This window comes from Notolepis coatsorum, assembly GCF_963971535.1.
Source record: "Notolepis coatsorum genome assembly, chromosome: 14".
NCBI classification, from domain to species: domain Eukaryota; kingdom Metazoa; phylum Chordata; class Actinopteri; order Aulopiformes; family Paralepididae; genus Notolepis; species Notolepis coatsorum.
The window spans coordinates 38200695-38223307 of record NC_140178.1 but is presented as its reverse complement, the minus strand read 5'-3'; the positions used below and the strand labels follow the sequence as shown (position 1 = coordinate 38223307).

Here is a 22613-nt window from a genome sequence, read left to right as displayed (position 1 = left end):
TCGGTCTACAGACACCAGTGTTTTGTCTCCTCTTCTGTGTTTTATTTAAAAATAGGCCTACACAGCCAGTCTTTTTTCTCCTCTTCATAAGAGTTTGGGGTTTTCCTTTGTTATAACAGGTAAAAACAGCAATAAAAAGTCAACATATTTCTTTTTGTTGCTTTATAATCAGGTTGGATCTACATCAAGTTAGTTTTACATTACGTTAGTTCTACGTTAGGTTTTGAATGGCTTGCATGGCTCCAACAAGCATGACATAACAGAGAAACCTTCAATTCAAGTAATAATGAAAGATATAAACAGTCTGCTGCCCACCACTCTCATCAACTCACCTACAGTATGCCTCCTGTTTGATATCAATAGATCCAAGCCTCCCAGTTACTCAGATCTTGATACCAAATCATACTCCCAGGCATGGGCTGAATACCCCACAATACACAACCCCTCCGATGCAACAAACTGTGTGCTATAAGTATAAAGTATAATAAATCGCTAATTACTTTGGGTATGCAATTGTCAGGCGTTTTATGCTAAATGTGGGGTATGCTTGGGGATATATAAAACGTTATCATCATTAGGAGGCTTCTTCGTTCCGAAGGTTGCCTATCACTCTCCAACCCATTCTGTCCCCACTTCTTCTCTCCAACTCCGTGACTCTGCCTCTCACTCCGCTCCAATCACAGACGTCGTCATTATACACTGTGTTATCTTCATTTTAAGGGCATTTTATTTTGTAGGACGGGGGAAAAGTGGCTCTTTTGATAGTAAAGGTTGCTGACCCCTGCCCTAGTCACTACTCAAACTGTACTGTTATTGCCTCAAACTTACAATCACAATCCCCCTATAGCCTTCTGTTGCTATTCCCGTTCATGCTGGATACTCTCACTCCAATCTACAGTCTATAATAATCTCTCACTTCAATCTACAGTCTATAATAATCTCTCACTTCAATCTACAGTCTATAATAATCTCTCATTTCAATCTACAGTCTATAATAATCTCTCACTTCAATCTACAGTCTATAATTATCTCTCACTTCAATCTATAGTCTATAATAATCCATATACATTTAAAGAAAGGAAAGGTTGATTAATTTCAACATCAAGGACTATATAATTTGAAGATGCTGGTCTCTCAGGCAGACCCAAATATCTTAGTCTTGGCTGAAGAAGTCTGATAGTGACTCTTTTATAGCTTTGCACTGGTATACTATGTTTAGAATAGACATAATTGGAAGGGGAGATAGCTATTTATGTGAAATTGTGTTTCTCTGTCACTGTCATGAATGCTATAAATGTCCCAACATGTTTTGAGTTTCTTGTGTTGGAGCTTGATTTTGGGCCTAATAATAATGTGATTGCGGTCTATAGACATTGACCAATTCTTGCTTGTGGTGTCTTCAATTTAGGATTTAGCGATCTCACTATTATCCAAAGAAATGTAAGATACTTTAGTGATCAATCAAAACAACCTTTCTCTCAGTCATAACAAACATGCACCTTTCAAAAAAGTTTGAATAAAAGATAGCTTACATCCAAATTGTCCTCTTTATTTAAGGGAAGGAACAGAGCCTGGTCACTTGCCAGACACTCTGGGGATCCATCCCATTGGTCTTCATTTAGACAAATTAGAAACAAATGAACATCATCTGTGAGATAAGATAAGATATTCCTTTATTGATCCCCTTGGGGGAAATTTGGGCATCATAGCAGCATGGGGGAGGGGGGAGAGAAGGTATAGGTATAGGCATGGTAATAGTAGAAGACATAAATATAGGCATATAATACAATTATATACATATTTAGTACAAATATGTATTTAGTACAATAGACATAGAATACAATTATAGTAAAGATAGAAATAAGCAGTGTAAACAATATAATTAACTTCTTAATTTCTGCTAGAAAAGAAGTGTGCTGGTCCACGTGTCCTGGAAGATTTCAACATCCTGGACAAATGGGAGAAATTCCGGTTGAATATTATCTGTTTATTGAGCTTATTACAATAACATTATACCTGATGCTTAATGCTTATTGTCAAGCAGTCACAGTTACCATTTGTGATCATTAACGTTACATTACCTCCACTCTGTCTGCACTGCAGCGGGTTTCTTGAGAAAAAAAAGTGCTCTCCCGGTAATTATAATAATGACTATGGATCATATTTGACACACGCATATTAATTAGTTGAAGGTACAATATGAGTACTGTAACTGAGGGGTACAATTCCCTGACTGTATTGATAAGTATGGTATCATTAAACCACTACCGCTTTATGTACTTTAATTACTGGCCATACAGTACACGATATATGAATATGATGAACACTTCCCACAATGAAATCGGTTCCACACAAAGGTATAATCAAGTATTTAATGGAGCAAAGGGTACATAATATACTTTACATTATTCTTTGAATGCACTTGTAAGGCAAAGGAATGTGCATAGGCAAATCAACAATGAATGTCCATTCTCTGGTTACGCAGGAGGTAATTATACAACCTGAATCTTAGGGAATTATATCTATGGTACACTAGTAATATAGCGGGAGATACTGGAAGGGTCCCCCTGGTTGTAAGCCAGCAGGGGTAGAAGATCTGTCGGTAGTAGAAAGTCTGGTCAACGATGACTAAGGAGACTCCAGGTACAGGAGCCGGTGCAATAGCCTCTTGATCCACAGACGAATACAGCTGTTCTCCGTAGACTGTAGCTCCACAGTGAAGAAAGCTAGTCGGCCTCAGGCTCTCTGAGGCGCCGACTCGACTTGACTCCTCGCGGGGTAAATCCAACACGTGCAGGCGTCGGCGATTATCCGCTCCATAAATCACAGGACCAAAGCAAATATATTCCAGCCGCAAAGGGCTATGTAGTCGTCGGGTAGATTAATCCAGTGTACATGTCCATACGGTTCCCGTCTAGGTCTCCTCGGGTGAAAGCGCCATGTGGTCAGCCCAGCCTGGATAAGAACTCTAGCTAATACGAGGAAGCGTTGGAGATGCTGGTCACTGTAGAACTTTAACCGCACGATACACTATACACAAATAGACTATTATTGACTTAATAGAAATATGTCACACTCGACGGTATAGCGCCAAACTCTGACAATTCAGTTATTAATTCGCACGCGGTCTCAATGCTCTATTCTGGGGCCAAACAGGCCATACTTCACCGCACGTTGTATCGTGGGTGAGGCTTCAACTTATTGGGTAACATACTAAGGGGCTTCTGTATTCACCTGCGCCGTATTTATACGCACAGTGAACAAACTAGTGCCAATCTCATTTCTGTCGCGTATCCCTGGGCAAGGCCGGGCATGTCCAGACACGTCTTGACGGTGACTTTGAACCTGACTCCGGAGGCCGGTCCCTGGCGCCGGTGGACCGCTGTCCAATAGGAGAATGAGATATTATGGTCTGGGCTAAAGGGATATTCCGTGTATATGTACAAGGAATATACAAGGGATATCAAACGATATACAAATACTATGCAATATATATCAATAAATAAATATATATATTCGGTTTAATCTGATCCTTTGTAACAGCCGCCCCCTAATTAGTCCCACCTAATTAGCTAAGCAGAGACAGATTAACCGCACTGTCCACTACTCAATGTCTGTTGTGAGGGGTCGGTCAGTTCACAAAGTCATGGGGTCAAGTTTTCAAGTTTCAAGTTTCTTTAATAGTTGTCATACAGAAGTACAGAATACTTTTGTACAAAATGCTTCTTACTGTTGCGCTCCAGAGACTGTGCATGACAAGATAAGTATGAAATAAAAACATAGTAAAAATTAGAAGTAAAAAAAGAGGTCACAGTGTTCAGTTTAGACCTATGTACAATGTTCGTAGACGTAGTTACCATACAATATACAATACTGTGCAGTGTACTAATATACAATACTATATAGTGCAAGGCATAAATGGACGAGGTGCAGTTTAGGTACAATTCACAGTAGGTGTACGAGTTGTAGTGCAAATCCTTTATCAATAAATATAAAGTGTAAGTGTGTTTGTGTGATCTAAAGTGTGGAGAGTGGGTGCTGCAGTGTGTTGTTTGTTTGAGTGAGTGTGTGCGTGTGGGTGTGTGTGCTGTGTGCATTTGATGGTTGTTGCATAGTGATTATTGTTCGTTTAGCGATTATTTTCGTTTAGCAGCCTGATGGCCTGGGGATAGAAGCTCCTTCTGAGTCTTTCTGTGCTCGCCATAAGACTCCGGTATCGCTTGCCTGACGGCAGCAGTTCAAAGAGGCAGTTGTTCGGGTGGCTCGAGTCCTTAATAATTCTCTTAGCCTTCCCCTTGCACCGCTTGTTGTAAATGTTCTGGAGGGTGGGAAGCCCCCCTCTAATTGTGCGTTCGGCTGAACGTGTCACTCTTTGTAGTCTGCTACGGTCTTGTGCAGTGCTATTCCCAAACCAGGAGGTGATGTTGCCGGTCAGGATGCTCTCTATTGTACATGAGGTCATGGTCGTCATCGATAGTATCGGGGAGCCTTGGCAGTTCTATTAGCCTCGCCACGGGTCGGGTGTAGATCCGCCCTTGGACGAGCACTTCGGCTGCTCGGACCTTTCCGTCGGCACCGGTGATCACTTTGCTTACGCGGCCAGCCGGCCACATAGCTCGGGGTAGTGACTGGTCGATAATCATGACGACTGTTCCTTCTGTCAAATTGTCTCTCTCTCTCACCCATTTCTGGCGGGTCTGTAGAGACGGTAGATAGTGGAGTAGGAAGCTGTTCCAAAACTTGTCAGCCAATACTTGACTGTACCTCCACATTCTTCGGCCGTTCGCTTCTTCAGGCCTGTACATTGTCTGTGGTAGCGCGGGGTCCAGCCGCCCCATCAAGAGTGTGTTGGGGGTGACTGGGTCGACATCTGCTACATCACTTGAGACGTAACCGAGGGGCTTTGAGTTCAATACTCCCTCGATCTCCGTGAGGACTGTCATTAGGACTTCTTCCGCCACGGTCTGGGCCCCAAGCACGGCGTACAGGGCTGTCTTTATTGAACGTACTTCTCGTTCCCAAGTTCCACCGAAGTGAGGTGCGTTCGGGGGATTAAACTGGAAGTCAATCTGGTATGGAGCGAGGTGGGTCTTAAGTTCTGGGCCCATAGCTTGGAAGCTCTCTCTCAGCTCTCTTTCTCTGCATTTGAAGTTTGTCCCGTGATCAGACAACAATATAGACGGTTTACCTTTCCGCGATGTGAATCTTCGGAAGGCCATAAGGAATGAGTCTGTGCTCATGGTTGGAAGGAGTTCTATATGCATCGCTCGGGTGGTCATGCATTTGAATACAATACCCCACCGCTTCTCGGTTCCTCTTCCTTTCTTTATATACAGCGGGCCGAAACAGTCCATACCGGTGGAGTGAAAGGGCTTGTCGCCGAGTCGGAGGCGACAGGGAGGTAGGTCAGCCATCCGGGGTATACTGGGCTGCGCTCGCCACTTACGACAGTCTAGACAGGTTCGCTGGAAGCGCCGCACTGCTTCTCTCCCTTGCAGTATCCAATAACGACGTCTGATCTCCGCGAAGACTCTCTCTGCCCCGGCGTGATGCACATCCTCGTCGTATTTCTTTATGATCAGCTCTGTGACCTTGTGTCGGCTGTTTAAGACTATCGGGTACTTGACGTCATCCGGTAAGTCTGGAGCTCTCCGCAGACGACCACCCACTCTGATGAGACCATGGGCGTCGCTCTCGGGGGCTAGGTGGAGCAGTCTGCTGTCTGATGGGACGGGCTTTGCTCCCTGTAGACAGTCTAGCTCATCGGGGAACGAGTCTCTCTGGGCTCGTTGTAGTAGAAGAAGTTCTGCTTCTTCGTAGTCAGCTGCAGTAATGTCAGTAGTGAGCTGAACCTCTGGGTGGTGCCACAGGAATGTCTTTAGCTGCGCACTCTCTAGGGTGAGGCAATCGTCTATGTCGGGGTCTGTGGAGACGAGTGTGTTCAATCCACAGAACATAGATTTCTTGTTTTCTGCCTCCTCTTTACTCGCTTCCCGTGGGGTGGGTGTAGGCCACTCTTCTTCCGGGAGCTTGAGGAACTCTGGCCCGTCACTGTATAGGTTGTGACGGGCGAGGTCATCCAGGGACATTCCCCGGGTGATGACGTCAGCTGGGTTGTGTTTTGTGTCCACATACCTCCAGCCTGCTACTTCTGTTAAATCTTGAATCTCTGTGACTCTGACTCCCACGAAGACCCTGTATCTGCACGAATCAGACCGGATCCATGTGAGTACCGTCGTGGAGTCCGACCACAAGACTGTTCTCTGCACCGGAATGGTGAGTTCACGTTGGATCAACGTGGCGAGTTGCGCTCCTGCCAGGGCTGCGCAGAGCTCTAGACGCGGGACAGACTGTTGCTTTCGTGGGGCTATTCTTGAGCGGGCCAGGATGAAAGCAGTATGTATTTCTCCTCCCTCCTCTCGGGCACGCAAGTAGGCCACCGAACCGTAGGCCACTTCGGAGGCGTCGCTGAAGACGTGCAGGTCCATCTGGCACGTCTCCGGCCTCACTGTGGGTGGGAAGTAGCTGCGGCGTATGTTGACACCTGGGAGTGAGCTGAGTTCCGTCTCCCACTCTCTCCATGTGGATGCAAGGTGTTCGGGTATGGGGTCGTCCCAGCCCTGGTCCTTGTCCCATAACGCTCTTACAATCATCTTTGCCCTGGTGGTGTAAGGTAGAATACATCCCAACGGGTCATATTGTCTGGCGAGTGTTCTGTATACACTCCGTCTGGTGGTCGGTAGTGCAGTCGACCTTCCCTGCTCCTTGGTCAGGGGTGTGTGTTTATAATGGAGCGAGTCTGTTTTGAAGCGCCAGACTAGTCCTAATGTCATTTCTTGGGCTTCTCCTGGGATGGTCGCCATCCAGGTCTCGCTGCTTGCTGCCTTGTCCTCGGGGGAGAGGCTGCGCAATACTTGCGGGTCGCTGCTGGCCCACTGCCTGAGATCAAAGCCGCCTTTGATCAGGGAGGCGCGGAGCTTGAGTAGAAGGGCCTCGGCTTCTTCTGGCGTCGAGACGCTTTGCAGACAGTTGTCCACGTAGAAACTATTTCCTACACTTTGTCGGACCTCTTCATCAGCTGCTGGGTCCTCTGCGACGTGTTTTTGCAGTGCAAACGTAGCACAGCATGGGCTGCATGTGGTTCCGAAAGGGAGGACTTCCCATTGATAGATGGCTGGTTGCTCATACCCGATCCTCTCTCTCCATAGGAACCGCAGCAGGGGCTTGTCCTCCTCCACTAGTCTCACATGCAGGAACATCCCTTTGATGTCGCCGCTGATGGCCACCTTGTCCTGGCGGAAACGTAGTAACACGCCTAGTAGGGAGGGGCTGAGTGTTGGGCCGGGCAAGAGCTCTTTATTCAGATTTTGTGATCTGATCTGGTAGCTGCAGTTGAACACAATACGATCCTTGCCGTTGTGGTGGACTTTGTGGTGCGGCACGTACCATGATTCGGTCGTCTGATCGGCCTCTTTAATGTCAATTTTCTTTAAGTGTCCCGCTGTGATTCGCTTGTTAATCTCAGCGCGGTACACCGTCTCTTGAGCGGGGTCTCTGGCTAGGCGCCGCTCTGTGTTCAATAGATACCGCTCCGTCGCTTCTTTTGGGGCGTGGAAGGTAGGCATACCCTCTCGCCTCAGGAGTGGAGTTGCGTATCTCATCACTCCGTTGACTTTGACTCTCTTTGTCCCTTGCTCGAGGAGTGCTATAGCGTAAATGTCTTCCTTGGAATGAATGTCTTTCTTTTCGTTCTTAAAGGGCATTGTCTCTAGTGTCCATAGCCTCTCGACATGCTGTAGGAGGGTGGTGTCTTCTTCTGTCACTCTGGAGTGGAGGCAGTTAGTGGCTGCTGTTCGGTTAAGAGACTTAGCGAGGGGGCCTTGTAATGTCCATCCTAGGCGGGTCTCGACTGCTGCAGGACAGCCTCTGGGCCCTGTGTGGACCCGGTCTATCGGGACTATGAGGTCTGCATGGTCGGAGCCTATCAGCAGGGTCGGGGTGGCACCGTCTATGAGCGGGATAGGTAGTTGACGCAGGTGCACATATTTATCCATCAGCTTGGCGATGGGGTAGGTGTACTGCGACAGGCCTATTTCTTGGCTGGTGAAAGCATTAGTAATCCTATACCGTCTCTCTGGCTGCCCGCTTGCTGCGATAGTGAAGGAGACATTCTCGCCCTTTATCGTCTTTAGATCTCTTCTTATTGTCCGAATCGTCATCTGGTTTTCGCTCCCCCGCAGCCCCAGCTGGGCCGCAGCGGACGCGAGGAGAAGGGTCTTCTCTGACCCGTCGTCAAGGACGGCGTAAGTGTCCATGACCTTGTCTTGGTAACTCAGTGTTACGCGGACCACCTTTAAGAGCACCCGGGCGCCCCCGCTGCTGGCGGGGTCAATGTACATAACACTTGCCTTTGTGCTGCTTGAGGGTGCAGGCTTTCTTCTGTTACTGTCGTGTAGGACATCTAGGTGGGCTCCGTCACACCGACTACACCTCTTCTTTAAGCGGCAATCGGCTGCCATGTGACTGCGCGCACATTGGTAACAGCGTCGGTTGGACTTTATCCATTGACTCACCTCGTCGGCGGTCATCTTCTTGAACGTGTCACATTGTGACAACCAGTGTTCCTTTTCGCAGTACGGGCACACCATCTTCCACTTCTCTTTCATCGAGGGGGTACTGTGGTTCTTGCTGCTCGGTACTGATTCTGATTGGTGCATGACGGTCACCAATCTTCGGCCATCGTTTGCTCTCCTAGGTCCCTCTCTGGAGCTTGGGGTGCTCCGCATGAACGTATCCAACCGTAGGCTGTTGACTTCTCTCGCCAGGAAGTCGGCTAGGTCTAGGAGGGATGGCTCGGGACCACGGTGGTCTCTTTGCCGCCTGAAGCGCTCTTGTCGGGCGGGCGGAAGCTTCTCTAAAATCCTCTCGACATTAGAGTTCGCGTACAGTTCGTGCATACCCTTTTCTCTTTGCGCCCCCAGCATCCCTACCAGGGATTGTACCTTGATAGACAGGTCATCTAGTGAGCGATTGTCTGTGGCTGGGGGTAGGCGGTCAATATGCCTTATCTCTTGGATTACGTAGTCCCATATGCGTCCATATCTTTGGTCGAGTGCTGCTAGAGCCGCTGTGTATGGGGTAGTAGAGGTGGCATAGGCCAGCGCTATATTGTGTGCTCGGGGCACCTTGAGGTGCTTCAGTAGGATAGCATACTTGTACGGTTCATCAGCTACATCGGACATCATTGTCTCTAAGCACATTCGTAGCTCCGTGTACTGTGCTCTGTTCTCGTGGGTGAAGTCCGGAAACGTCTGTGTGCCAATGTATGATGCCATGGATGGCTGGCACATCGGTGAGTGTTGGAAGAGAGGCCTCCTAGGCGAGTCTCCTCTTACGCCTCTTGGTGGGCTGGTACCTGCTGGGTACCATGGCCCGCGTATCCAGGTGCTATTCCTCGGGGCTGGTCGTGCGTCAAGCTCACCCGTGAATTGAGTCGGGGGTTTGTAGCGCAGAGCCGCGGGGGTAGAGCCTGGGCTGTACTGGACCTCCTGGTCCTGTGGAGTACTGTGCTGCTGTCAGGCTTGACTCTCCTCCTCTCCCTCTTCTTCTTCCTCTGGCAGGTCCTCTAGATCCTGTAGTCGTCTATTTAGCCTCTCCGCGGTGTAGACCGTTTCTTCCTTGTAGCTGGGTCTCGCGTGGACCGGTCGGGGAAGGAGTTCGGAGGGGGGTATAGGCTCTCTCTGGTGGTCGGGCTCAGGGTCGCTTGATCGGGTAGGGGAGGGTGCCCTTGACCCTTGTCTTGACGAGGCCCTGGAACCCCGTGCGGAGGGAGGGGGTGTTGCCCTGGTGATCAGCTGCTCCATTATCTGTGCTTGTAATCGGTCGCGCTCGGCTTCGCGCTTGGTGAGAGCGATGTCGCGCTCTGCTTCTCTTTGGGCACCGGCAGCGGCGCGCTGGGCGTCGGCCCGGTCCCTTGCCATATTCTCTTCCGTCTGAAGGCGTCTAATCTCTAGACGTATACGATCTTCGTCGCTCCGTTGCTGCGCGTGAAGGCGTTCTCTTTCCATGGAAGAATGTTCGCGCTCACTAAGCGTCTGTGCTTGGAGTCGATCGCGCTCTGTTGAGGCTGCTAGGCTGGCGAGGAATGCCTGTGCCAGCATCTTGTCCGCCTCGCTGGGGGAAGACGCTGGTTGAGGTGATCCGCTCCTGGCAGTACTCGTTGGAGATCTGTTCTCCTGTGGCGAGTCCTGGAGATCCATCTCCGGGGTGCTCTCCTCTTCTTGTAGCGGGTAGAGTTCCATCCCTGGAGAGCTGTCTTTATCCTGGAGCTCTCCGGGGACTACTTCTTCGGTCTTGGCGGGGGGTAAAGTCGTGTCAGGTCCCTCCTGGTCCCTACCGTGACCTTGTTCAGTTACGTTAGAACCCACTAGGGCCTCTATTGGCGGGGTAGCCTGGGCGATAGGGTCGGACATAATTTTACTATCTACTTTTTCCGCGTTTACCGTCTGTAGAAGGCTAGGTAGTATATTGGCAACGTAATCCTCTAAGTACTGAGGTGTCTGCCGTCTACGCTGCGGGCGATCTACTTTAGGAGAACCGTTTTGTGGAGTGTTCATCATAGGCCATGTCAATATTAATACCGCTATATTAATATTACACTAGTTACCCTCCGGCTCGAAGGACCAATTGTAACTGAGGGGTACAATTCCCTGACTGTATTGATAAGTATGGTATCATTAAACCACTACCGCTTTATGTACTTTAATTACTGGCCATACAGTACACGATATATGAATATGATGAACACTTCCCACAATGAAATCGGTTCCACACAAAGGTATAATCAAGTATTTAATGGAGCAAAGGGTACATAATATACTTTACATTATTCTTTGAATGCACTTGTAAGGCAAAGGAATGTGCGTAGGCAAATCAACAATGAATGTCCATTCTCTGGTTACGCAGGAGGTAATTATACAACCTGAATCTTAGGGAATTATATCTATGGTACACTAGTAATATAGCGGGAGATACTGGAAGGGTCCCCCTGGTTGTAAGCCAGCAGGGGTAGAAGATCTGTCGGTAGTAGAAAGTCTGGTCAACGATGACTAAGGAGACTCCAGGTACAGGAGCCAGTGCAATAGCCTCTTGATCCACAGACGAATACAGCTGTTCTCCGTAGACTGTAGCTCCACAGTGAAGAAAGCTAGTCGGCCTCAGGCTCTCTGAGGCGCCGACTCGACTTGACTCCTCGCGGGGTAAATCCAACACGTGCAGGCGTCGGGCGATTATCCGCTCCATAAATCACAGGACCAAAGCAAATATATTCCAGCCGCAAAGGGCTATGTAGTCGTCGGGTAGATTAATCCAGTGTACATGTCCATACGGTTCCCGTCTAGGTCTCCTCGGGTGAAAGCGCCATGTGGTCAGCCCAGCCTGGATAAGAACTCTAGCTAATACAAGGAAGCGTTGGAGATGCTGGTCACTGTAGAACTTTAACCGCACGATACACTATACACAAATAGACTATTATTGACTTAATAGAAATATGTCGCACTCGACGGTATAGCGCCAAACTCTGACAATTCAGTTATTAATTCGCACGCGGTCTCAATGCTCTATTCTGGGGCCAAACAGGCCATACTTCACCGCACGTTGTATCGTGGGTGAGGCTTCAACTTATTGGGTAACATACTAAGGGGCTTCTGTATTCACCTGCGCCGTATTTATACGCACGGTGAACAAACTAGTGCCAATCTCATTTCTGTCGCGTATCCCTGGGCAAGGCCGGGCATGTCCAGACACGTCTTGACGGTGACTTTGAACCTGACTCCGGAGGCCGGTCCCTGGCGCCGGTGGACCGCTGTCCAATAGGAGAATGAGATATTATGGTCTGGGCTAAAGGGATATTCCGTGTATATGTACAAGGAATATACAAGGGATATCAAACGATATACAAATACTATGCAATATATATCAATAAATAAATATATATATTCGGTTTAATCTGATCCTTTGTAACAAGTACAGTACTGAACTTTTATGCCCAAGCTTTTTGGAACTCACACTAAAAATCAAAACTCCAAACTGTTTCAGTATGTAACAGAAATAACGTTTTTTTCTGCCTATTTATTCAATGTCTGATCATCTCGACAGCTTTGGAAATGTCTCTTTGAGAATAAATAAAGGTTTGAAATGAAATTAAGTCTTAAGGTAGACTCTGCCCTTCAATCACTTGTGTAAATACACACTCCTACATACTTGTACACACACACACACACACACACACACACACACACACACACACACACACACACACACATGCTCTCACACACACACACAAATGCTCTCACACATGCTCTCACACATGCTCTCACACACACACACACACACACACACACACACACACCTACACACACACACACACACACACACACACACACACACACACACACACACACACACACACACACAAACACACACACACACACACTTTAAATACCCATTGCAAATCTGTCATTTTGGGCAGTTCCATACTGTAAATACAATTTATGCTATGGCTGCAATTTTCACGATTGTTTTGGAATATTTGGGTAATTGGTTGCAGATGTAACATAGTTAGTCTAGACAGTTGCAGATCACTGGAGCACACAGGCAGTTCATGCCTTCATTTCTACTTCAGAATTGAAGTACTTTGGAATTTAGCAGGAGTTGCTGACTGACAAACATGCAGTCAGGGTTCTTGTCTCTGATGAGGAGGGCGTCGTCTGTGATGAAGTGAGAAGCCATGGATGGCCGGGTAACTCTGCTACATAAGTCTGTCAGCTGAGCCCTGTGGTCTCCCTGCAGATAGACTGTACAAGCATCGAACAAGCATCAAACCTGAACTCACACTGTAGAGTAACAATCAATCAAATCTGTAAATAATAGACTTTTATGATGATTTTGTAGATGTAAGACGAGGGTTTCATCGCTATAACTATGATATACATGATGCGTGTGTTCGTATAGGGCTGGACTTGAAAAAGACCGGAAGGGTCGGTCGAAACGTTGTATCTACTGCTATTATTTGGTCAATTAAAACACCTTGGAGCATCAAGTGAGTTGCGAGCCCCACTTTGTTTTTCGTATAGGGCTGGACCATATACATACAAGGACACATAGTGTCATAGGTGCGAAGCTTCACAGGCTTTAAGAGGGGAGCTGTGGTCCGTGTTGTTTTAACTTGGGGTGCCCTTTGCACACAGATTCGACAGCACAGCAAACAGTACACACATACAAGATACAAGATACAAGATTCCTTTATTGCCACACAACCAGGTTGGTGGTATTCTTGATCGGTACAGAGGGTATAATAAGCTCTACAATACATAAAACTGGAACATAGAAATAGATACAAATGGATACATAATACAGCATAACATGACACAATAAATACATAAATACAGCACAACACGACACAGCACAACATAAACACACAGAAGAGTCTAGTCCATCAGGTCAGGAGCTTGGTTAGTCTAAGGGGGGAGGGGGGAGAGGGGGGCCAAGGGAGTTCAGGGTCTGAATGGCGGTTGGGAAGAAGCTGTCCTTGAAGTGGGTGGTTTTTGAGAGGATGGACTTGAAGCGCCTACCTGAGGGCAGGGGCTGAAACAGGGGGTGTGCTGGGTGTGAGGGGTCCTTAGCAATTTTTCTGGCGCGGGTGGTTGTGCGGGAGGTGAAGATGAAGTCCAGGGAGGGAAAATCACATCCTATGATTTTGGAGGCCTTGTTAATGATGCGCTGAAGTTTTTGAATGGAGAGTTTTTGTGCAGAACCGTACCAGACTGTGATTGAAGAGGTGAGTATGCTTTGTATGATGGTGGTATAGAATTGGACCAGCAGGTGGCGTTTGACCCTGTACTTCCTCAGTTGCCTGAGGAAGTACAGGCGCTGCTGGGCCTTTTTTGTGATGGAGGTGATGTTGATGTCCCATTTTAAGTTATTGTTGATGTGGGTGCAGAGGAATTTGAGTGAGTCCGTCATAGTTATGGATTGGTCAGAGATTGATAGTGGGAGTTTGTGTGTTTTTTTTTGGCAGATCTGAAGTCGATGGCTATTTCTGTAGTTTTGGAGGTGTTGAGCAGGAGGTTGTTGATGGAGCACCATCTCGCTGCTCTGTCCACCTCTCGCCGGTATGAGGTCTCGTCGTTGTCTGTGATCAGGCCGAGGATGGTGGTGTCGTCTGCATATTTAAAAATGTTTACTGAGCTGTCCAGGGAGATGAGTTGGTTGGTGTAGATGGAGAAGAGCCAGGGGGAAAGGACACAGCCCTGAGGGGCACCAGTGCTGAGTGTCAGGGAGTGGGATGTGAGATTGTTCACCTTGACTTTTCAGTCTCTCTCTCTCTCGCTCTGTCTCTCGCTCTGTCTCTCTCTCTCTCTCTCTCTCTCTCTCTCTCTCTCTCTCTCTCTCTCTCTCTCTCTCTCTCTCTCTCTCTCTCTCTCTCTCTCTCTCTCTCTCTCTCTCTCTCTCTCTCTCTCTCTCTCTCTCTCTCTCTCTCTCTCTCTCTGAATGTGATGGTGTTCTACCAGGAGCTTTCATAGCATGATGTTCAGATGGTTTGCTCTGGGGTTGGTGCCCTGCCCTGTGTCGGTGCGTCTGCAAGTGTTGCACATGGTGGTTGCTGTTGTTGAGATGTTAAGTATACTGTGTAGATTGAACTGGTCTTAAACAAAGTGCCATGCAGTTGAGCCGCCACTAGGGTCAGAGCTGCTAAGTGTAAGTGACGGAATGAATGACCGAACAGATGAGTGAGTGAATGACTTAGCGTCAGCGACATTGTGAATCTCTTACTGACCTAATTTAGCCAATATCGCTACGTTAGTTAAACACATTCCTCCAGTGATACAGGCTGTTTAGTTTTGTGCCCCTTTAATTCAGCTAAATGTACAACAACCAATAACTTTTTGCCAGACAAACATGTTGACAGAGGGCCAATACAATGGAGAATGTGGTGTTTGTGTTTAAATGTATAACTGAATGTATCGTTACTGTGATCATATACTGTGATATAGATTTCAGGCCCTATTTGTAAGTGTACTGTATGTGCGTGTGTGTGTGTTTGTCCATGTCTGTCTGTCTGTGTGTGATACTAAAGTGCTTTATCTCTTTGCTTCTCCCTACAGATTACCTCCTTCATCAGCCAACAACCAGCCGCCCACAGCACCGGTCATCCAGCTAGCGAACCAGCCAGAAAAAAAAGTTACCAAGTAACCAACCTACTAGAGAGCCAACCAGGCCCCCACCTTGGCAGATACCCAGTGAAAAAAGCAGTCAGTCAACTAGACAGACATACAGGAGGGCAGCCATGCTGATCGTCTTGGCCTTTATCATCCTCTTCCATGTGGCTTCAGCCATCCTCCTCTTCGTCGCCACCATACACAATGTGAGTATGTTTTTCTTTTGAAAAGAAGAAGGTATGGGTGATAAATGGGGCTCACTTTTCACCAACAGGGGCCAATAAGCCCTTTTTACAATCGACTCTCCTCTCTCTCTCCTCTCTGTTTCTCTCTACCCTCTCCTCTCTCTCTCTTGCTCTCTCACTCTGCCATCTCCTCTCCCCCCTCTATCTCTACCCTCTCATCTCTCTCTCCTCTGTCTTTCTCTACCCTCTTCTCCTCTCCCTCCCCTCTATTTCTTTCTCTCTCATCTCTGCCTCTCCTCTCTCTCTCTTCTCTATTCCCTCTCGCTCTACCCTCTCCTCTCTCCCCTCTCTCTTTTTATCTCTCTCTCTACTCTCTCTCTACCCTCTATATCTCCCTCTCTCCCTCATTCTCTCTCTGCTGTAGGCATGGTGGGTGGTGTCAACACCAGGCAATGCTGTCATCTACTCTGACCTCTGGTACTCCTGTAACAGCACATGCTTCCCTGTAGAGAAGAGCCACACTGCCGATGCAGGTAACACTCCCTCTCTGTGTGTGTGTGTGCATGTGTGCGTGTGTGTGTGTGTGTGTACGTGTGTGTGTACGTGTGTGTGTGTGTGTGTATGTGTGTGTGTGTGTGTGTGTGTGTGTGTGTGTGTGTGTGTGTGTGTGTGTGAGTGTGTGTGTGTGTGTGTGTGTGTGTGTGTGTGTGTGTGTGTGTGTGTGTGTGTGTGTGTGTGTGTGTGTGTGTGTGTGTGTGTGTGTGTGTGTGTGTGAGTGAGTGAGTGAGTGAGTGAGTGAGTGAGTGAGTGAGTGAGTGAGTGAGTGAGTGAGTGAGTGAGTGAGTGTGTGGTGGGTGTTTGTTTGTTATATGGTAGCCAATACATTGTCAGATCATGACTCAGCTGTTGATGCAGTATGTAGCCTTGTTCTTCATAGACTAAATAGGCTTTCAATATGCTGTTAATAGCAAATGAAAGCATTCCTGCAGGTTGAGAAAGCATGATTTAGGCTGCTTCCCAACACGACCACCAGTCAAGTCAAGTGTTCCTTTATTAATCCCCTTTCATATTATATCACATCATATCAGTGGCATATTTTGCGGTTATTGGACTTGAGTAACATTGGAAGAACAACCAAACCTTAAATTAAGAAGATATTAGCAATATTCTCTGCAATATTTGAAATTCTCTCAATTTCTACATTTGCCCAGCTCGTTAGTACCTGTAACAGACACAGATCCCTACAGTATGTACAGTGAAGGAGGCTGGTTGACAGGCCTTCCTGCGTATGGGCAGGAACATGGTGCACACACATGTTTAGATGACAGCTCTAAACGCACAAAAAGCATAGATTATCATATTGAAAATGAAACAGCGTTGGTGTGAGTTTGACGTTCCTTTCCAACAGACGTGTTCCGATGAGTGCCTGACTACGACCGTCGCTACTTGGCTCTCCTTGGTGAATAATCATTAGCAATCTGAACAGTCCTCTCTCTCTGTCTCCAGCCTACCTGCAGGCGGTGCAGGCTACTATGATCTTGGCTACCATCCTGTGTTGTGTTGGCTTCTTCGTCTTCATCCTCCAGTTGTTCAGGCTCAAACAGGGAGAGAGATTCGTCTTCACTGCTATCATTCAGCTACTGGCCTGTGAGTGACACACACACACACACACACGCACGCACGCACGCACGCACGCACGCACGCACGCACGCACGCACGCACGCACGCACGCACGCACGCACGCACGCACACACACACACACACACACACACACACACACACACACACACACACACACACACACACACACACACACATACATTAAAATACAGGCGGCGTTCCCTCAGGTCTGGGTTTGCTTTAGGTGTGTTTATCTCAGTTGACCTAATTGCAACATTATACTAGACCTGTTTGTTTAAAAAGACAAACTCGAGGCTGTTATTGCATCCACTATGTCATCTGTCAGAGGTATTTGAAGGTGTACTGTACATTTTGTTCACTTTCTACCATCAATTGCACTCATATTCGCTCACACAAGTGGAGTCCTGCACTCTGTCTTCACTTACAATCAACTTTATTGAGCGCAATGTTTCAGTCATCCGACCTTCATCAGGCATCTCATCAGCTCATAATCTCTCAAATTCGCAACATGCAAACCACACACCAAGCACACCCATTTGCTTGTTGCAGTATTCTAAAGTTTGGTAAGATCTGAAAACAAGAAAAACTCACCCAAACGTTAAAAAAAAATCCAAATGTATAGCTCCATTTGTTGTCAGCTTAATTGATGGACTTCCATGTTCTTCTTGTATAGACCTTGTATAGGCACAACTTTGCTTTAATTTCCAAACCACGCAAGCCGTTGAAATCCTGACAAAGCTCTCCCAATGTGAAATAGGCACATCATTTAGTGGTGTCTCCATGGCTCTCATTCTGTGCTGTAGTATACGCATTAGTGAATACCTGGTTAGACTAGCATTAGAGCTTGGTCTGGATCTTTGGTTTTTAATGCCCCTACATACCTGGTTAGACTAGCATTAGAGCTTGGTCTGGATCTTTGGTGTTTAATGCCCCTACATACCTGGTTAGACTAGAGATTGGTCCGGATCTTTGGTGTTTAATGCCGCTGCATACCTGGTTAGACTATGATTGCACTCTACTGTCTTTCCATGGGAGACCCCAGGGACATTCTGTATGAAAGCACTTGACTAGGCAAAGGTAACCAAACCCGCAGACACCTCGTCAAGAAAGTGCATGGTTTCATTCCAGACTGTCCCTGGAGAGTTCCAGATCCAAAATGTCTGCGCATCCCCAAAAACTTTTGTTGTTTACAAACTCTACTGCAGAGAGGCAGACAGTCGTTTCCAAGGTAGCACATCTGATGAAAATTCAACAGAAGAAAAAGATGACCATGGAAGTCTATCAATTAATTAACCATTACCCGATGATACTATACTATCTTCTAATGACTCTTTCCTGTCTCTCTTCTACCCTCATCTTCTCTTTCCTCTCCTTCCTTTGCTTCCTTCTCCCCTCTTCCCCTCCATCTCCATCTTTCTTTATCTTCACCTCTATCTTCTCCTCCTCCCCTCCTTCGTTTCTACGCTCCTCCCCTCTATCCCACGCCCCGTCTCTCCTCTCCCAGCGCTGTGTGTGATGATATCGGCGGCCGTCTACACGGCTGAGAAGGACACCTTCCACGTGGAGAGCATCAAGAGTGGTTCCTACGGTTCCTCTTACATCCTGGCCTGGGTCAGCTTCCCCATGACGCTCATCAGTGGCCTCATGTACCTGGTGCTCAGGAAACGCAAATAGATGATGGGCATACACACACACACACACACACACACACACACACACACACACACACACACACACACACACACACACACACACACACACACACACACACACACACACACACACACACACTGTATACTGTCTATGCATAAGCACATGTGGACACTCAATCTCTCTCTCTCTCTCTCTCTCTCTCTCTCTCTCTCTCTCTCTCTCTCTCTCTCTCTCTCTCTCTCTCTCTCTCTCTCTCTCTCTCTCTCTCTCTCTCACAGAAGAGCCTTTAGTATCTCAAACACATATCCGTGCATACTCACATGCACATACACATCCCACACACACACACACACACACACAGAACCCCCATCACTGCAGTCCCAAACCATCATGCCTTCACCCCTCTTTTACCATCCTTACCCCCTTACCTTCCTCCCTAGCCCCCTTAGCCACTATACAAGACATGGACTATGTTCCAACAACCTGATTAGTCTCCTTTCCTTCTTCCATTCCATCTTCGCTCACAAGGACTCTAATCAGTGATCAAAAAGGAAAGACGAAAAAAAGAAAAAAGAAAAAAAAAAGAGGCAAGGAAGGAGACTTGCCTTATTGGGAGTCAGCCCAGGACTTTTCAATGGGTCCATTCTAGTGAAGCTATAGTCAATATAATGTTTTGTTTTGTACATATTCGCTTTGTATGTATAGGTCCAGTAATTGTCAAACAAAAAAAGGGGAAACAGGAAAAAGAAAAGAAAAAAGATTAAAGAAGTAAAAAATACGAAAAAATCGTGTGGTAACCGTAGCATACTGGATGTTTTGTGAAGTAGTAGTTTGAGATGTGATATGTTGGATTTTAACCCTTCGTTTGTTCATTTGTTTGTTTTTTTGTTTTTTTGTTTGTTTGTTTGTTTGTTTGTTTGTATTTTTGTCACATTACTGACTGTATTTTGACGGTGAAAAGGAACCAATGCTGTGCTGTGATGTTTGGGATTTTAAAAGAAGTAGAATCATTTAAACTTGAAATCAGAATAAAACGTTTTTCTTTTTTTTCTTTTTCAATTATGATATCGTGTATCAAGACTTTACTGACAACGATGAGAGGCTATTTATTGTCTGAAACCACTACAGCAATGTGCCATTGATGTGTTTTTTGTTTTATTAGAGTCATAATAAATAAATAAGGCGTATTGTATAAAGTAGTCAAGTTTTAGGTCTAAAAGCGTTATTGGGAAGCTTTCTGTCTGCCATGCCTTTCCCTTCTGTTTCTGTACCCCATCTCAAAACAACCCCTGGATGTCTGTCCAAATTATGATCATGTGGATCTGATAGTAGTACTAAATCTTTACTCTTTATCTCAATCTTTAAATGTATCATTTGCATTGGCGGCCATAGCTATGTTGCCCCCTGCCCGCTAGCAGGGCCCCCCGGACATACAAAGCAAACGCACCCTGGATTGACAAAATGTGCATGCACTGTGCTAATATGGATATAGCTGGTGCACGATAGAAACACTCGAAAAGGCACATCGCCAACACAGAAAGATGTCCACCGGCAAAGTCCTTCACCTTGTAGATTAGAAGAAGCCTTGCTCCTAACATAAACCAAAGTCATGGAAATCTCCAGGGTCTAGTTGTGGGTGTGTCATGTTAAGTTGGAGGATAAGATAAGGGCCCTATATTTGATCTTGAAATGGGCCCCCTTAACCTATGATCTTCTGCGACCAATGTCTGAGGTTATATACCTGCCTCTTTACTTCAAGAGGAACAATAATAATGATTAAGTTCCTATGAACTGATGAGGAACTATATGTTAGAACATTTTTTGATTAGCTATCAGTTACTCAGGTCCCTTCTCCTGATGTCTCAGTGCCAGGAAATTCTTTCAGAATGGCTTCTACTTTGCTTCCCAGTGACACATTCAGTACAGATGTTTGACTCTCAAACTCCAGTTTTTTCTATCTGCTTACTTCTAATTCATTCAAATTACAAGTTCATTTATATTTGTTCCTATGTTTTGTTAACATCTAGTTCATCATAGGTGCTCCTTCATTCTTAGATACTTAATCAACTGTGCCTCCTAAAAGAAAGTGTTATTTTAAGAAAGCCTTCTTCTAGAATGTCTTTGGTACTGTATGAGCCACCTGACATAGGACAAACAGTGCTTTGGCAGTGTGAGCATATGTTAAGGCGATCAATCAAGCCTGCCCTCCAGTTTAAGGGTGACAGTGTTGTTTTGTGATGGGCCATTTGTTTTGTTTTATCATTAGTACGGGACCACAGACCCAACCGATTAGCTTGTCAACAGCTGTCATTATGATGTTGCCGCAGCCTGGGGGAGAATGCCACTTAGCTGTGTTTGAAAACAAGAGGCCGCATTGAAATATACGGTACCTGTAAACTGATACTCTTGCGATAAATGCTAACAAACCTAACTGAAGAGTCAAGATACAATTGATTTTTACCTTAGTCTGCTATCTACCTGAAAGGCACTTCAGACATGTCACTGATTTGTATCTGTCCTTGTTTGGAGTCAGCTACTAATGCAGCATGCCACACAGTGCTGTGGTAAAAATGACCTGCTATCGCCACCCAGTGGACTCAAAGAAATGTACACCCTGCACAGGGGTTTGTTGAGGTGTACAAGGACTCATCTTCATTTGACAGTTTAGGCACTTCGACTTGATTTTATTTTATTTTATTGATGGATTAAAAACACACAACAAGGATCCAAAGGATAACATGAGAAAGAGTAAAAACCCTTATTTCCATCATGGTCCCAGGGCTATTAGGCCACAACAAAAACACGACAATAACACAAAACACATACATTTAAAACATTAGAAGACTAACCTATAGCTAAAATTGTATACCCCACAATAACTAAAAACTGATTGGAAACCCATTCAAACTATTCCTATATTCTGTCCATGAGCCACTTCCTGACGTATCTCTTGAAGCTGTGGAGGCTTTTATCCAAAGCGACTTAAAACAGATTGATACAGAATGGAGCGCTTCATTATGGGACCCTGAATGGCTCTACTGCATTTGATTAAACCTTTTTTTTGTAAACTGGCAAATTACACAATGTTTTCATTCCAGTTGTAGTGATTGTGATATCAATTTATTAGCACATATCTGCAAAAATCCCTATTCAATTTTACCTACACCTAGAATAATAAGAAGAAGAAGATGGGTCACAGCCCCCAACATTTTCACAGAAGTTATTCAGCGGTGGAAGACAACACTACTTTTCACCATGCAATTTGTCTCCCATTTCTATGACCTGCTCTAAGACATACTTATTACATATAAACAGAACATTGAAAAAACTATTCTGTGATATAGGGAAAAGTAATGATGATACTTAAAAATTATCAACACAACATTTAGGTTGGCCCACCATGTGCCTGTTGGTGAGAGATGGCGCCTCCATGTATTAAATAGTCTTCTTATGAGTGTTTTACCAATCAAAAATACACAATTCTTATTGCATGTTTGATTTTATGATCTGAATTATTTGTATCTGAATGGATCCCATTAAGGTAAATACATTAAATACGCCAGTCAAGGAGATTTCCCTTTGACATATTTGTTTTCATTATTCATTGTGTGCAGTTTGATTTTATTCGGTTGAGGTATCGTGATGATTTCAAATCATTGTGACCATTGCTTTACAAAATCACTACGAGCAATATTGTTGCACAAAGTGAACTGAAACCACAGTGAACAATAAATCTGTACACAGTTGAATTATCTTTAGGCTATTATTGTGTTAGACATTTTCTGGATTATGGCTGTGATATTTCTTGTAGCGTTAGTTGTGATTACATAGTGTAGTCACCGTAGTCCAATACACAATGGGATCATATTTGCTCAAAACCCTTCTACCAAAGTCAAAGCTGTATTTATTATTATTA

The 22613-nt window shown here is 45.8% G+C and overlaps 1 protein-coding gene across 1 annotated transcript in view; it reads left to right on the top strand.

Moving 5' to 3' along the window:
* emp2 (epithelial membrane protein 2) overlaps positions 1 to 22280 on the top strand; it is a 55431-nt gene extending 33151 nt beyond the window's left edge. Inside the window, exons 2-5 of the mRNA XM_084329561.1 lie at positions 15165 to 15424; positions 15828 to 15936; positions 16910 to 17050; positions 18549 to 22280. Coding sequence (XP_084185687.1) covers positions 15347 to 15424; positions 15828 to 15936; positions 16910 to 17050; positions 18549 to 18718 — 498 coding nt within the window. The 5' untranslated portion in view covers positions 15165 to 15346 and the 3' untranslated portion in view covers positions 18719 to 22280. The remainder of the gene's footprint in view (positions 1 to 15164; positions 15425 to 15827; positions 15937 to 16909; positions 17051 to 18548) is intronic.
* The last annotated feature ends 333 nt before the right edge of the window (positions 22281 to 22613 follow it).